The sequence below is a fragment of the Gigantopelta aegis genome, chromosome 6 (genome assembly GCF_016097555.1).
Source record: "Gigantopelta aegis isolate Gae_Host chromosome 6, Gae_host_genome, whole genome shotgun sequence".
Classification (NCBI taxonomy): Eukaryota; Metazoa; Mollusca; class Gastropoda; order Neomphalida; family Peltospiridae; genus Gigantopelta; species Gigantopelta aegis.
In genome coordinates, this window is record NC_054704.1 from 33360955 (window position 1) to 33376121 (window position 15167).

A 15167-nucleotide genomic window follows, 5' to 3' on the forward strand; every position below is an offset into this window, starting at 1 on the left:
GTATGAACAGGTCAATCAGAAGGTGATAAACTGATGACATTTATTCTGCAGGGCTGCACAGATTGCATGGACGGAAGTTGTGTTCATGTGTGGGTCATACCAAATTTGTACAGTGCTAAATAATATTTTGCTTGTCATGGTAATTAAAAAGCATAGAGAAAAACAAATAATTAAATAAAATTTTACATTAATTATGTAGTGTTTTATGCAGTTATAAAATTGGTTATGCAAAGAAAAATGGAAATGCAAAAATAATTTGCGTAACCCTGATTTCCAATTTGTGCAGCGCTGTTCCAATAACATTTTGATTAGTTTAATGAACAGTCATCTGAACTTGGAATAACACTGGCTTTGATCAGACCCCACCCTTTAGGTTACAACATCCAGCATACCCAAAATTCCAGGGCCTATTTCACAAAACATCTTGGCCTGAATTTACGAAGCCTGTTTTTCTCTTACACGCGTGTAAACTTATTAAACGTACCAGGAAAGGTTGGTATAGCCTAAACTGTCAGCTTGTCTGTGATTTCAACCTGCTTTTCACTAACATTGTTAGTCGATGGTACGGGTCAGCCCACGATTCCCGGATTTTTTAAAATTCCATGCTACGTCAACAATATAGAGATAGGACCATTAGGGGGATCCTGGTGGGCGATCCAGTATACACATGCATGTCATTTCTTCTTACACCAATCAGGAATGTCCATACTGAAGCGGAAAGACGTTGTAACGTTGCCCAACGTAGGACAAGGTCGGTGATTGAAAGGGCATTTGGAATATGGAAACGACGCTTTCCGTGTGTTGCATTTGGCAATCGACTTCAATGTTTGGTGAGTACAATAAATTTACCTTTTAAAGTAGCCATTAATTAATCTATGCTTTAGGGGCGGGATCTAGCTCAGTTGGTTGAGATTCTTCGGTCGACCGATCGATCCCGCGCGGTGGACACAATTCTCCGATTGATCTTTTTCCTGTTCCAACCAGTGCCCAAGACTGGTATACAAAAAATCGTGGTATGTACTGTCCTGAATGTGGGAAAGTGCATATAAAAGATCCCTTGCTAGTAATAGAAAACTGTAGCGGGTCCCCTCCGACTGCGTGAGAAAATAAACAAATTTTTGACGACCAATAGCCAATGATTAATAAATCAATGTGCTCTAGTAGCGTCGTTAAACAAAACAAACTATCGTGCTTCATTTTTATAAATACAAAAAATAAATTACACATAAATGTTTACTGATGATTTAAATTAGTATACGTGAAGGCCTTCGCCCCTTTTCTATGCTTTATACGAATACTTATATGTCAACATTATTGTTAACGACCCATAATCAATGGAAAGTTCATTGTTGGTATGATAAGTGTTTTGGGGCGGAAGATCCCATTATACCATTATATTATCTAGACCGATAAATGATATACATAAAAATTGTTTTTTGTTGTTTTGGGTTTTTGGGGGTTTTGTTTTGGGGGGGGGGGGGGGGGGCGAAATTTAATTACTATAAAAGATTTATCAAACACATTTAAAATAGAACGAATTAATCAAAATGAAAATTAAAACACACGGTCATGTTTTTCGAATAAAATATATACATATATAAAAGTATATTTCTTTAAATTGCTGTATTCCAAATGAGTGCTTCTTTTTTAAAAATGGGGGTAGGGGTATACAATTTAGTATCTTATATGAAAAGTAAAGTGACATTATATTGTTATACATTTTGGGTTAATGAAGGTTACTCCCTTCATTTTAAAAAATCAGAACTGGAGTGTTACCATTACATTAATTCCTTTGATATCAAATAAGAGCAATGTTACATTTGTAACTTTTCAGCTACAGCACAACATGACTATTGTGGTAGCTACAGTCTGCCTCCATAACCTTGCCAGGGAGCGTAATGATCTGCTGCCTGGAGACGATGGTTCAGCTGATGAAGATGGACAACCTCAACATGTAGCCAATGAAGAGGTTGACGTGAGAGGAGATGTATTTAGGCAACGATACATAAGACAAAATTTCATGTAAGCTTCAGTTACTTGATCAATTTATTAACCAAAAAATTACTTGTCATAAATCGATGCATAGTTTTCTATATTTTTCGTCATAGTATTTCTGCTTTGCCTGATATGCTTGTTTTTTGCATTTTGCAGCCTCCTGCTGTAAGGTCATTAGCTTAATTTTTGCTTCATGTTCTGCTTGCAGGTAGGACATGGCTTCCTCCGCCCTCTTCATAACACCAGTTCGTCCCTCTGTACCAGCCCTGTTAGAGTTGTCCGAAGATCGTTTGGTGCCACGTCTGAAATAACAAACACAGATAAAGTCTGTTAACAAGTATGTTAATGGGCAATACAATCTAAAATTAAGAGATGGATCATTGTTATGTTAGCTTCCCATATGCTCATTAAAGCATACCTTAACCCTCTGCTTGCAGTGTCTGATTGGGAACTGTGCCTAGGTATTTGGCCATCAAAGGAATCGCTTGACTGGTTTATCGGCAATGGATCTTGATGAGAACTGTGGGATTCACTGAAAGAAGATTTGTAGTCATAATATATTATAATTTTTGTATAATTAAGAGTTGGTGATGTATTTCCATTTTAACAACCAGTGCTATTTTACTAGTTTAGTATTGACAATGTTTAATACATGTATATAATGCTGTGAAATAATTGCACCTCCATACATGTTATATATGTTATTAATGATGATGATTTTGGAATATTTAAAATTAATACCTGTTAATAATAAATGAATATATTGCAAGTGGTTGGTTGTTATTGAATTTTGACCAATTACATTTAGTAGTTACTTCGAGTTAGAACAGGATTGCGTCTGATCGCTTGGGATAGTCGGCTCTATATCCTCGGTCTCCAGTTGAGTGGTCTGCTTCCCGGTTGGGGTTGGTGTCTCATTTGCAGCTGACAGTGGTTGAAGCTCGCTATCATCATCCCAAGTTTTGAAGAACACCTTCAGATCTTTTTCAATAATATTTAATATTATTAATGTTTCTTCGTCAACGTCGCCACCAACTTGTTCTCCACCCCGTTTTAACTAGATCTACTTTCCCTGGCGGCAATCTTTTTTGCTTTAATTTTCATTCGCCTCCACAACTCCTTATAGTCCTTTATACCGCACAACTTTCGATTAGGGAATGCCGCTGTCATTTCTGCACTAACCTCAACCCATGCTGTGGGGGTTTTTCCTCATTATTGCTGCGTTGTTACTTTTTTCTTCAATTATATCAGAACGTTCTTTGATGGCTAGTATTATAGTCATTCTTTCATCCTCGGAAAAAATTACATTTCGTTTTTTGTCCATGGCAATTTTCAATGTGTAGAACTACGAGGCATATAAAATAGACAACACAATTTGAACGTGCAACAACACCATTTGTAAGGGCGGATCCAACAGCGTGTCCAGGGGTCCAGATCCCCAACCCTTTATCCCATAATTTTGTTTTCAGAATAGGAATATACTTCGGTGTATCGTAATGGCATGTTTTTGCACCCCGTCCATCATCGGAAAGGCCTATACACGTTCAACGCCTGACATTCCATTTACTTTACTTTTTGAAACTTACTATGGACACCCCCTTTCATAATGTATGGGTTTGTCAGTGATTATCTTAGTGTTGGAGTTTCGTTGATTTCACAGAATATTGCAGAGTTCACTTCTCATGAGTTAAACGTGCGCGTGTGTATAAACGGGCATGTAACTTTAGTTTAAACGGGTGTTTATACGCATGCGTGTAAGTGGTGTTTAAACGTGCGTGTATTGTACACGCGTGTAAGAGAAAAACGGCCTTTGTAAATTCGGCCCCTTAAGTTTACGTCTGCAACTAGCCGTTATACCGGTAATTCATTTACATGTGTTTGACATCTATTTCATACAGAAAACTACATCATTATGGAAGATGGAGCATTTTAAGGACAAAAGTAAATGAAATATGTGTACTTCAAACTATATTTGTTTATATAGTAGTAATAAGAATGGTGGTTGAGTCATAGGTTTATGTTTACATGCAAAACTAGGCTTATGATGTTTTGTGAAATTGAGCCCAGGCCCCTACTTGATAAAATTCCAGATCTGACTTGGATTCAATCAGGGTTTAAGATGAACCCCAAAAGGTATTAGTCATTTGGTGAATTTGGTGTGAAACACTGTAGCCAAATAGCCTGTGTTTGTTTTACTACTTTGATCATTCTTTTAATGTGTCAAGAGTCAGTGTTTTCCGATTTTTTTCTCTTAGGGATCAATGTAAGGTGGAAATGGTCATTTGTCACATGTATGTTACTTTTGTCTTTACACTGACACCTCGAAGAGCCATTAAGTATTCTAATATAATGTAAGCCTAATGCAGATAGTCACCTGTCAAGGTTGCAGGCTACAATCGATGAGCTCTTTTTCAAAATGCCCTGTTCTCAGTTTGTTTTGTGAACCTTTTAAATGGACGTTATCAGTTTGTTTTGTGAACCTTTTAAATGGACGTTATCAGTTTGTTTTATGAACCTTTTAAATGGACGTTCTCAATTTGTTTTGTGAACCTTTTAAATGGACGTTCTCAGTTTGTTTTATGAACCTTTTAAATGGACTGTTCTCAGTTTGTTTTATGAACCTTTTAAATGGACTGTTCTCAGTTTGTTTTATGAACCTTTTAAATGGACGTTCTCAGTTTGTTTTGTGAACCTTTTAAATGGACGTTCTCAATTTTTTTTGTGAACCTTTTAATGGACGTTCTCAGTTTGTTTTATGAACCTTTTAAATGGACTGTTCTCAGTTTGTTTTGTGAACCTTTTAAATGGACGTTCTCGGTTTGTTTTATGAACCTTTTAAATGGACTGTTCTCAGTTTGTTTGATGAACCTTTTAAATGGACTGTTCTCAGTTTGTTTTATGAACCTTTTAAATGGACTGTTCTCAGTTTGTTTTGTGAACCTTTTAAATGAATGTTCTCAGTTTGTTTTGTGAACCTTTTAAATGGACTGTTCTCAGTTTATTTTATTAACCTTTTAAATGGACTGTTCTCAGTTTGTTTTATGAACCTTTTAAATGGACTGTTCTCAGTTTGTTTTATGAACCTTTTAAATGGACGTTCTCAGTTTGTTTTGTGAACCTTTTAAATGGACGTTCTCAATTTGTTTTATGAACCTTTTAAATGGACGTTATCAGTTTGTTTTATGAACCTTTTAAATGGATGTTCTCAGTTTGTTTTATGAACCTTTTAAATGGACGTTCTCAGTTTGTTTTGTGAACCTTTTAAATGGACTGTTCTCAGTTTGTTTTATTAACCTTTTAAATGGACTGTTCTCAGTTTGTTTTGTGAACCTTTTAAATGGACGTTCTCAGTTTGTTTTGTGAACCTTTTAAATGGACTGTTCTCAGTTTGTTTTATGAACCTTTTAAATGGACGTTCTCAGTTTGTTTTGTGAACCTTTTAAATGGACTGTTCTCAGTTTGTTTTGTGAACCTTTTAAATGGACTGTTCTCAGTTTGTTTTGTGAACCTGTTAAATGGACTGTTCTCAGTTTGTTTTGTGAACCTTTTAAATGGACTGTTCTCAGTTTGTTTTATTAACCTTTTAAATGGACTGTTCTCAGTTTGTTTTGTGAACCTGTTAAATGGACTGTTCTCAGTTTGTTTTGTGAACCTTTTAAATGGACTGTTCTCAGTTTGTTTTATGAACCTTTTAAATGGACTGTTCTCAGTTTGTTTTGTGAACCTTTTAAATGGACTGTTCTCAGTTTGTTTTATGAACCTTTTAAATGGACTGTTCTCAGTTTGTTTTATGAACCTTTTAAATGGATGTTCTCAGTTTGTTTTATGAACCTTTTAAATGGACTGTTCTCAGTTTATTTTATGAACCTTTTAAATGGACTGTTCTCAGTTTGTTTTATGAACCTTTTAAATGGACGTTCTCAGTTTGTTTTATGAACCTTTTAAATGGATGTTCTCAGTTTGTTTTATGAACCTTTTAAATGGACGTTCTCAGTTGTTGTTTTTTTTTGGGGGGGGCCTCCCCCAGAAAGAAAATGGGTTAAGTTTAGGGTTAGGGCTAAGAAAATCATTCAGTAATAAGAGTAATTCATTTTGTCAAAAGGTTAACTTTAAAAAAATTATAATTGCAAAATATTTTGGGCATGGCGCCATATCCATTTTACACTCTGGGAGAAACCCTGACAATGATTGGTACGAACATTAGCATACACACTGATATATAGACACTGATTTATTGTAAGCAAGAAAATGTATTTAATATATAATTTAGTCACCAAAAAGGCTCTCTTAGTTGGAAACATCTTGCAATGGCTGCAAACTCATATTAAATGTGTAAATGTTAAATATACAAGTCATGTACGTGTATGTGGTATCTAAACATCTTTCAATGGCTGCAAACTCATGTTAAATGTGTAAATGTTAAATATACAAGTCATGTACGTGTATGTGGTATCTAAACATCTTTCAATGGCTGCAAACTCATGTTAAATGTGTAAATGTTAAATATACAAGTCATGTACGTGTATGTGGTATCTAAACATCTTTCAATGGCTGCAAACTCATGTTAAATGTGTAAATGTTAAATACACAAGTCATGTACGTGTATGTGGTATCTAAACATCTTGCAATGGCTGCAAACTCATGTTAATGTGTAAATGTTAAATACACAAGTCATGTACGTGTATGTGGTATCTAAACATCTTGCAATGGCTGCAAACTCATGTTAATGTGTAAATGTTAAATATACAAGTCATGTACGTGTATGTGGTATCTAAACATCTTGCAATGGCTGCAAACTCATGTTAATGTGTAAATGTTAAATATACAAGTCATGTACGTGTATGTGGTATCTAAACATCTTGCAATGGCTGCAAACTCAACTTAATGTGTAAATGTTAAATATACAAGTCATGTACATGTATGTGGTATCTAAACATCTTTCTTTTTGTAACAAATCATAACATGGCTCATACTGTTTTAATTGCATGATTGTTAAACTTGACAGATGGATGTTCTGAGGTGGTCTTTACAAATTAATGAATAATCATCTACATTGAGAAAATTGAAAAGTAAATAGCAGCACTTGCTCTTTATGACAAAAGTCCTCTTTGTTATACATGATTTGACAGTTTATACTTTTGACAGATTAGTCCAGTGCTAAACCAAAGTCACAAGAAGAAGACGTAGTCATCAATCTCCCCCACCTCCCTGCTGATGAAACGGGTACTCATTTAGCTGGTAACAGAAACATTGAAAATAAAAACTCCCTCATAGCAAAATGCAGTATTAGATCAGTAGACTGATATGTGTACAAAGTTTTGGGAAGTTATCTTGAACAGTTTTTTTTATCATGATAACAGAAAACAATTATTGAATAGTGGAAACTTGCTCACAGCAAAAGGCACTACTAGACCAAGAGATTAATACAAAGTCTCATGGAGTTATCTTGAACAGTTTTGAAGTTGTGTTCTGGAAATATTCCCAAATGGAAGGATGATAAAAAAGTAAAGTTTGTTTTATTTAACAACTATACTAGAGCACATTGATTTTTTATCTTATCATCGGCTATTGGATGTCAAACATATGGTCATTCTGACACTGTTTTTTAGAGGAAACCCGCTGTTGCCACATAGGCTACTCTTTTACGACAGGCAGCAAGGGATCTTTTATTTGTGCTTTCAACAGGCAGGATAGCACAAACCATGGCCTTTGTTGAACCAGTTATGGATCACTGGTGGTGCAAGTGGTTTTACACCTACCCATTGAGCCTTGCAGAGCACTCACTCAAGGTTTGGTAATGATGATAACTAGTTTAATGTGCCCATATACCACTAGGGTTTCGAACACGCCCATCCCAAGTCCGACCTCCGATAAGAACGGTGGCCTGACTCAGGATGGAGGGGGTGGGGTGGGGGGAGGGTGTAAATGGGCAGAATTTTGAAAATAGCAATTAGTAAAAAAGTTAATAGATTAAATAAAAAAGAGAAAAAGGTTACAAGCCAAAAATGAAAAAGAATTGACTGCTCGGCCGAATATTTATATAATTTGGATCATTTTAGAAGGACAGTCCAAAATTAAATAAGAGAAAGAAGAGAGGATCGGACTATTTAATAATATTAAAAAAAAAAAAAGTAATTTCGACATAAAATTTTGAATGCAGATCTAAAAGTTTAAAGTCTGATCGATATGTTAAGGCCGTTTGGGTGCACAGCTTAAAGGGATGAGATGGGTTGCATCCCGTAAAGAAAACCCCTAGATTGACAGTTTGGAGTCGGTATCTGGATTAAAAATCCCATGCCTCGGCTGGGATCCAAACCCAGTACCTATCAGCCTGTAGAATGATGGCCTAACCATGACGCCACCAAGGCCGGTTGATGGAAGGATGCATGCACAGATTGAACACCCATTCAGACCAGTAATCAAGATACAATCAAGTGATTTGCTTCTCTTATTCAGTAGATCACATGTTGCCATGTTTACAGAACTATGATTCAAGTTGAAATGTATACGCTTTTCCTAGAGACATATGGATATTTAGGTTTGATGACCCGTCTTTAATGATATCAGAGTTTTTACTCAGAAGTGTAAAATAAATACAGTACTCATAAATTTATATTATTTTCTTTTAGGTGGGTCTTGTAGTGTTGGATACTATGGAGCAGACTGTTCCCCATGTCAGCATCGCTGTAAAGAAGGAGACTGCGATAAGGCTGAAGACACTGAATGTCCGCAGGGCTGTCTGGAGGGAAAACGAGGGATACGTTGTACAGAAAACTGTAACTCAGCATGTTTGGATTCATGTGACTGTTGGAATGGAGACTGTCATGAATGTGAAAAAGGAAAATACGGACCACAGTGTAACAAAATATGTGATCATTGTGATGACCAAGGCTGTGATAATGAAGGATATTGTATTGAAGATTGTGTACCTGGATGGTCAGGTGATATGTGTAACATTAAGGTATTGGACTGTGATAAATGTTTAAATAAGAATTGTAACAGCTCGGGATTCTGTCTTGATGGATGTATGGATAGGTTTTGGGGAAGTGACTGTAAAAGAGACTGTAAATCTGGTTGTAATGGAACAATATGTGACCAAAGAACAGGATATTGTTTTTTGGGATGTGTAGATCAACATTATGGACCAGACTGTTCTCAACATTGTAGTAAACATTGTAAACGTAACCCCAAGACAAACAAAAAAGACTGCAATCAGTCATCTGGTGACTGTTTATGGTCATGTCAAAGAGGTTGGTACCTCAAGAACTGCACGATGCCATGCAATACAAATTGTGTTAATAATCTTTGTAAATTGGAAGATGGTAAATGTAAGAAAGGCTGTAAACTGGGTTGGTTTGGTAGTCATTGTGGTCGTCATTGTGGCAACTGCTCAAATGATGCATGTGATCGGGATACTGGTGCTTGTTCTAATGGCTGCAAACCTGGCTATTACGGAGAAAAATGCACAGTAAATTGTCCTGATCATTGTAATAGCAACACATGCGATCAAGGATCAGGGGCTTGTCATAATGGATGCAAACCTGGCTATTATGGAGGAAAATGCACGGTAAATTGTCCTGATCATTGTAATGACAACACATGTGATCAAGATTCAGGGGCTTGTCCTAATGGATGCAAAACTGGCTATTATGAAGAAAAGTGTGAAAAAAACTGCAGCACCAGTTGCAAGAATGGCAATTGTGAATCCTCATTTGGAAAGTGTAACGGATGCGAATCAGGATTTCATGGACATTTTTGTAATCTAAATTGCAGTGCTAATTGTAGAGAGGTGAACTGTATACAAGAAAATGGCGCATGTGTTAATGGTTGCAAAGATGGATATTTTGGAAGTAACTGTAATCATCCATGCAGCAGTAATTGTAAGGACTCAATCTGCAGCTCTGATTCTGGACAATGTTTTAAAGGGTGTGTGTCTGGATGGTATGGTAGTCTGTGCAACCAATCATGTTTCACGTGTAAAGATTTCAGATGTCACCAACTTAATGGGACATGCCCGGACGGATGCCAGCCAGGTTCATTCGGCTTGAAATGTGACCTGAAATGCAGTGGAAACTGTAAGCCTCGGGAAGACGAAACTCATTACGTCTACTGTGAACAGAAAAGCGGAAAGTGCATGAATGGATGTGTGCCAAGAAAATATGGTGAAACCTGCAGCAAGTCCTGCAGTAAGACGTGTGTTGGTGGTACATGCTACCGTTCATCGGGGGGCTGTACCAATGGATGTGATACTGGTTGGAAAGGAGACTTCTGTGATGAAGGTACATAAGCAATACTATGCATGACAATCTATCGTTTTATTAGTCCACTACCGCTACAACTGGAGGGGACTATAGGTTTCGTCACCGTTCAGTTTGTCTGTCTGTCTATTCATCCATCTGTTTCAAATTAAGCTGAAATATTGTGTATAGTTTTATTATGTGCTGTTACAGATCAGGTTTGACTTCCATGGCGATTTACCCATTTTTGACAAAGTTATGGCCCTTGAACTTAAGAGAAACAAATATTCAAAATTTAGTTTTCCTGATTTTGTTTCCCACAATACCTCAAGATATTGCGATGAAATTTTGTATACAACTTTATTATGCATTGTTACAGATCACCGGCCTTGGTGGCGTCGTGGTTAGCCATCGGTCTACAGGCTGGTAGGTACTGGGTTCAGATCCCAGTCGAGGCATGGGTTTTTTAATCCAGATACCGACTCCAAACCCTGAGTGAGTGCTCCGCATGGCTCAATGGGTAGGTGTAAACCACTTGCACCGACCAGTGATCCATAACTGGTTCAACAAAGGCCATGGTTTGTGTTATCCTGCCTGTGGGAAGCGCAAATAAAAGATCCCTTGCTGCCTGTCGTAAAAAGAGTAGCCTATGTGGCGACAGCGGGTTTTCTCTCCAAATCTGTGTGGTCCTTAACCATGTGTCTGACGCCATATAACCGTAAATAAAATGTGTTGAGTGCGTTGTTAAATAAAACATTTCTTTCTTTCTTTTTGTTACAGATTAGGTTTGACTTTTCTGGTGATTTACTCTTTTTTTTTTTTTTATATAGTTATGGACCTTGAACTTAGAAGATACGAAAATAAAAATCAAGTCAAATGTTTTTTAACAAATTTATATACAAAACCATGAATCTACAGAATGATGATATCACCCCAACACAACACTACTCCGACCTCAAACTACCCCCCTCAAAATTAAAAAAAAATCATTCTGGTGTCCATGGTTTGCCAGTTTGAGCAAACTTAATTTTTAGTCAGTCAGTGTCCCTGAGCCTTAGTAAAATAATCTTTTTAAACCAGTTCAATTTTTATCAGTATTAACCTGTCTGAAATTCGCTATCATCATGAGTACTCAGTCAATATCTCAACGATGACCAAACACTAGCATGACTTTGTTGGTTGGATGTTGACATATCTTGCAGACATCCTAACACCAGTTCGCCACCATGCTTGTCTGTAGATATTTCCTACAGTTCTGCTGGTTACATCTGTCTCATCTCTAAAACCCATTTATAGCTCACATAGCTATCGCAGCTCACATACTTCTCATGGTTCTAGCTCACATAGCTCCAACCCAAAGGCTGAAACAAAACTGAAAATACCACCTCATTATCAGGGTCATCTATGACACTAAAAACTACTGTGATACAATAAAACAATATTTACTTCTGACACAGCAAAACAAATGAAGCGTAACCCTCTAATACAGTCAGTTACATAACTGCAAATATACACTATATACATATCCAATTATCCTATAACAAGGTAACAATACCTAACAAGTTATTACACCTGATATTATGTATTAATATACAACACCACCAACACGTATATATCTAAATACAAACAATCACTTTGTGAATAATCACCACAAACAAATTACAAATAAATATACTTATATTATTGAAATTTTAGTATTTATAATTCAGTAAATGTTTCTTTTGTGATGCCCCGTTTTTCTACTTGTATCTTTAGTCTAGATCACATAAAAATACATTGTTCACCAAATTATGAAAAAGTTTATGGTCAGAATAATCCTACGTTTGCACTGTAGTTACACAGTGTACTAAAATTATAGAAACATTATCTTAAACAGTGTTTATATTTATGTTTAAATTAAATTGTGTCACAGGGTCGGGAGGCAAGACTGCAATTGTTTTTTAACACATCCTCTATAAATACACGAGTTTATGAAAATACCTATATTTGGCATCCAATATGTGACCAGTGTTTTTTAACACATCCTCTATAAATACACGAGTTTATGAAAATACCTATATTTGGCATCCAATATGTGACCAGTGTTTTTTAACACATCCTCTATAAATACAGGAGTTTATAAAAATACCTATATTTGGCATCCAATATGTGACCAGTGTTTTTGTTTACAGTGCCATGGTGGTGTTAAATACATGTACTTGTACAATTATTTCTTTCATTTATATTTCTCAACTGATGTATAAAATCCTGTGATAAATGTATATTTACTATCCTGTCCGGAAAAGTATATGTATCTACAGATATTCTGCCAGTAAATAATTTGAGGATATATAATAAAAATAAAACAGATCCTTAGTGCCCATAATAAGTGGTTATAGGTTTGAAATCTTTAGAGATTGGGAATGCTTTTGTCTGAATACATAAAATACATAATCCAGTCTGGAGCTCCACACGGTAAGACGTGTTTGTTTCGCTTGTGTACACTGCACATGCTTTCGTGGATTTCAGGAAATTTTTGTAATCTAACTTGCAGTGCTAATTATCTGTAACGACCTCATTTCTAATCTGATTTACATAAAACTTCATACATAGGAATTAAATAGGATCAGAAACTCTTTAAATGAGTTAAACGTTTTGCCTTTTTGCATCAAAGGTCAAGGTCACTTAATAAAAATAGAAATTATGACAGCACCGCTCTAGTGAATTCATTTCTCATCTGATTTATATGAAACTTCACATATATGAATAGGATAAGGATATCTTGATTGAGTTCACGTTTTGCCTATTTGCATCAAAGGTCAAGGTCACTGTTATTAAGAATAGAAATTACAATGTCATTGCTCTAACAATTTTATTTCTCATCTGATTTTCATGAAACTTGACAAAGGAATAGGATCATGCAGTCACAGGGGGATTTGCAGCATATTTGATGACTTGTTAAATTTTTGTATTTTTACATGTAACAAAATCTGCATATTATCATGTGGATAAGGTATTGTGATCATTAGTCATTCACTGTTTTGTCAATACTTTGTTGTTTAGAATTTTTATATTTTTTGTTTTCAGTTACCACTGCGAAGAACTGTACAGACAAAGTACCATGGTGTCAAGATTATTTAAACCTTTGTAATGACTATCCTGTACATAACGCAATGTGAAAATTGTGTAAGAAAAGCTGCGATGTGTGTAAAGATGGTATGAAACTTGCATTCCTTTTAAGTTTTATGTATACTTGAAGGATAGAACCCTTAGTGTTTTCTCTGATGTACAAATGGACTCGTATTAATATCGAATATAATGAATATCAGGCTGTCTGCCAGAAAATAATTGGAGGGTACGAAATAAAAACATAATGGATTAAGTGGTTTTGAGTTTGAAATGTTTTTAAATTGGATGATGCATTTCAAGCTTTGACAAAGGTCTGTTACTATCATCTATTTAAAAATTATAAAAAGATATCCATTCGTTCTAAGATTTTAGGGTATGTCATTTTACTCTCTCTACCCTGTGGCAGAAACCCTGAATGAAGTAACGGGCTTGAACTAGCCAACTCAGGGCTTCTACAATTGTTATAAAATCCACTAGGCCATGGGATCAGGGATTTAAGAAATTTACTAGCCATGATTAAAAATTCACTAGCCCTACTTTACTTTAAGTTAATACAATTTGACTAAATAATACTAATAATCAGATATGTCACCTAAAGAGGGAGATAGAGCTTAAAAAACACTAACATTGGGGGGTTGGGGTGGGGGCAGGATATTCATGTTTACAAGATAGACTTAAGTGCAACATTTGAAAACAAATTCACATGGCAATACTATTTATTTACTAGCCCAACATTGAATATCACTAGCCATGGGATTGGGAGTGGAGCTACCATAATCTAGAAATCCTGCAACTGAAAGGAGAGACTGATAATTCTTGTATGTGGCTGTGTGATTGAAATCAAATGTTACAGTCCTCTCTGCCTTTAGGATCTGTAGTAGATCTTACTGAAGCAAGTATGAACAGGTCAATCAGAAGGTGATAAACTGATGACATTTATTCCACAGGGCTGCACAGATTGCATGGATGGAAGTTGTGTTCATGTGTGGGTCACACCAAATTTGTACAGTGCTAAATAATATTTTGCTTGTCATGGTAATTAAAAAGGATAGAGTAAAACAATATTTGTTAAACTATTTTACAATAATTATGTAGTGTTTCATGCATTTATAAACGTGGTTATGCTAAAGCTTATGATGTTTTGTGAAATTGAGCCCAGGCCCCTACTTAATAAAATGCGTAGATCTGATTTCCAATTTGTACAGTGCTGTTCCCCCACATTTTGATTAGTTTTGGTGAATTTATCTGAACTTGTAATAAAACTGTGTTTGATCAGACCCTACCCTTTAGGTTGCAACATCCAGCATACCCAAAATTCAGTCCTATTTCACAAAACATCTTAGGTTTCACGTAAGCAACAAGCCGTTATACCGTCACATTCATGTACACTGTGTTTTACATCTATTTTATACAGAAAACTACATCGAATATGGAAGATAATGCAGCATTTCAAGGACAAAAGTAAATGTTACAATATGTGCTCCTCTAACTATATTTGTTTATATAGTAGTAATAAGAATGGTGGTTTCTACTTGAGTCATAGGTTTATGTTTACGTGCTGAACTAAGCTTATGATGTTTTTCAATCCTTAGTCCTGCTTTATTGCTACACATGTGCAAACAGATACTGTACAGGGCAACGAAGTACCCGGGGTAGAACAAGGGATTCAAACAGGGTTTAAGATGAACCCCAAAAGGTATTAGTCATGAACTTAATTTGGTGTGAAACACTGTAGCCAAATTCAAGTGCTGTTTGTTTGACTACTTTGATCATTCTTATAATGTGTCAAGAGTCGGGAATCACTGATTTTGTTCTCTGAGGGATCAG

The 15167-nt window shown here is 35.8% G+C and overlaps 1 protein-coding gene across 1 annotated transcript; it reads left to right on the forward strand.

The window, feature by feature from the left end:
• The first annotated feature begins 699 nt into the window (after nt 1–699).
• LOC121374494 (multiple epidermal growth factor-like domains protein 6) lies at nt 700–13587 on the forward strand. The gene is made up of 5 exons (XM_041501592.1): nt 700–741; nt 1835–1975; nt 2204–2324; nt 8625–10274; nt 13299–13587. Exons 1-5 carry the CDS (start codon nt 700–702, stop codon nt 13388–13390), a joined length of 2046 nt encoding a protein of 681 aa, XP_041357526.1. The 3' UTR covers nt 13391–13587.
• Nucleotides 13588–15167: the final 1580 nt, after the last annotated feature.